The following is a 2,169-nucleotide window of genomic DNA, read 5'->3' as shown; positions in this document are numbered from 1 at the left end:
GAGCTGGTCTCACCGACTGATTCCTGGAAGCTGGCCATCTGTCTTTTATCCACTCCACCACTCACCAAATTACCTGAAACACGAGGCACAAAACCAGTGGTATGTTAAAAACAGTTAACTATTTAGAACGTATCCTGTTGCATCAATATGCAGAGACAAGGGACATAAATGAGAATGGTTCTACAGGTCAACAACAAACGCCACTAATGACAGGATAAAATCAGACTGATGTTTTGCATTTGGCATTTAAAATACGTCCTTATTACAAGCTCTCTTGTTTGTACCATCTCCCTTTCTCTACAGTCTTTCACATTGTTTTGGTATTAAAGGCCTATCTTTAGGAAAACAAATTAGAATCAATTGATACAATCCAGAGTTCTGAGGACAACACGCAATGGCTCACATATCTGCTGAATGCCTGGCGTGCTTTATAGGACTTCATTCCAGTCATCCTCACAAGCACCCTAAGAAGTGGGTGCTATTACAACCCCCCATTTTCCCCGAGTCTATGCTTTTAACTGTCCTACTCCAACCACTCTGCATGGGACCTAGGAGCCTACTCTCTGCAACTGGATGATGCCACTTCTTTGTAGCGTGACCTTGTCTGGTTTCTTCATCCCTGTGTTTGTTTTCTGAATTATAAAAAGGGGAAGATAATAGTCCCCATTTCACTGGGTTGTTACCAGGATTAAATGATTTAAAATATATAAATCGAGTGCTCAGAAGGTGGCCTGGCACATTTGTTTGCCCTGCTTACTATTGTGATGTTACATCACTGACAGAAGAGTCTCTCAATCCACTGTATAGCCAGAAGTAATTCTACTTGCATAATACTGTTTAATAAAAAACCCCCAAAGGAACAGGGAAGAGATGTTGAATCTACCTTTTAAAATCTAGAGACACACGTACATAACACCAGGCACTAAAGCTGTAGCCTTCTTAAAGCAGATGGCTTCCCCCCAGTACAGTTATAGGTATGGAAAGAAAAGCAATGCATCCTGCTCATTTTGGTAGAATAGACATTTACTCAACAGTTTAATCACAATGAAGANTGATTTAAAATATATAAATCGAGTGCTCAGAAGGTGGCCTGGCACATTTGTTTGCCCTGCTTACTATTGTGATGTTACATCACTGACAGAAGAGTCTCTCAATCCACTGTATAGCCAGAAGTAATTCTACTTGCATAATACTGTTTAATAAAAAACCCCCAAAGGAACAGGGAAGAGATGTTGAATCTACCTTTTAAAATCTAGAGACACACGTACATAACACCAGGCACTAAAGCTGTAGCCTTCTTAAAGCAGATGGCTTCCCCCCAGTACAGTTATAGGTATGGAAAGAAAAGCAATGCATCCTGCTCATTTTGGTAGAATAGACATTTACTCAACAGTTTAATCACAATGAAGAGAGCTGAAGCAGCACATCCACTTGCATGCCTAAATACACTGTCAGTTGCCACATAAGGAAGAGATGGTTTACATGACAGTCCGGATGAGACAAGAAGGTTTCAGCCCGGTTAACTTGCAAATCCATGGTGGCCAGCCATGGGACTTGGTGTCTTACCAAGGCCGAGGCCCATGAACTCTTCTCCTGCCAATGTGTGGCCCTTCAGGCTCCCTTCTCTTTCTCGCCCAGACCCAGACAGATAGCGGGTCTTCACGCCGGTTCCTATCAGCTGAGCGAGCTCCAGTTGGCTGATGCATTTCAAGATCTAATGAAAGGAAGACGTGAATAAATGAGTTTCCACTTCACAGCCTGAAAAAGGGCATTGTAATCTTTAGTTAGTCACTGAAGTGTTCTTTGACACAAGCAGCTTTTCCAGGTAAGAATAAAATCTGAGGGTCTAAGGATTGCCTCCCTAGAGCATAGAACTGGCCAAATAGTAGCAAGAGTCCTGGCTACACAACCCTTCAAGTATGGGCCTTGAAGACAGACTACACTATTATTTGTATTTTATTTTTTTAAAAAAGATGACCATGGGGCCGGCCAGGTGGCGCACTGGATAGTGAGCCGCTTGGGAAGCGCAGCGGCGCTCCCGCCCGAGGGTTCGGATCCCACATACAGACCGGCTCCCGCTCACTGGCTGAGCGAGGCGTGGGAGCAACACCGAGGCTTGCGCTCCCGGTGCCGGGCCCCGGGCCCGCGCGGGGGGCCCGACTGGGGCTC

General features: G+C 44.7%; 1 protein-coding gene across 1 annotated transcript in view; it reads right to left on the bottom strand.

Moving 5' to 3' along the window:
* Positions 1-2,169, bottom strand: part of ARFGEF2 (ADP-ribosylation factor guanine nucleotide-exchange factor 2 (brefeldin A-inhibited)) — a gene marked incomplete at its 3' end in the record, with an annotated part of 69,681 nt that overhangs the window by 12,978 nt on the left and 54,534 nt on the right. Inside the window, exons 22-23 of the mRNA XM_008577373.1 lie at positions 1,567-1,714; positions 1-73 (exon numbers count right to left, since the gene is read on the bottom strand). The exon at positions 1-73 is cut by the window's left edge and continues 5 nt beyond it. Of these exons, the coding sequence (XP_008575595.1) occupies positions 1-73; positions 1,567-1,714 (221 nt within the window). The remainder of the gene's footprint in view (positions 74-1,566; positions 1,715-2,169) is intronic.

Source organism: Galeopterus variegatus, unplaced genomic scaffold, assembly GCF_000696425.1.
Source record: "Galeopterus variegatus unplaced genomic scaffold, G_variegatus-3.0.2 Scaffold1500, whole genome shotgun sequence".
Lineage (NCBI taxonomy): Eukaryota > Metazoa > Chordata > Mammalia > Dermoptera > Cynocephalidae > Galeopterus > Galeopterus variegatus.
The sequence above is the reverse complement of the archived record's forward strand: the minus strand, read 5'-3'. Positions and strand labels throughout refer to the sequence as shown.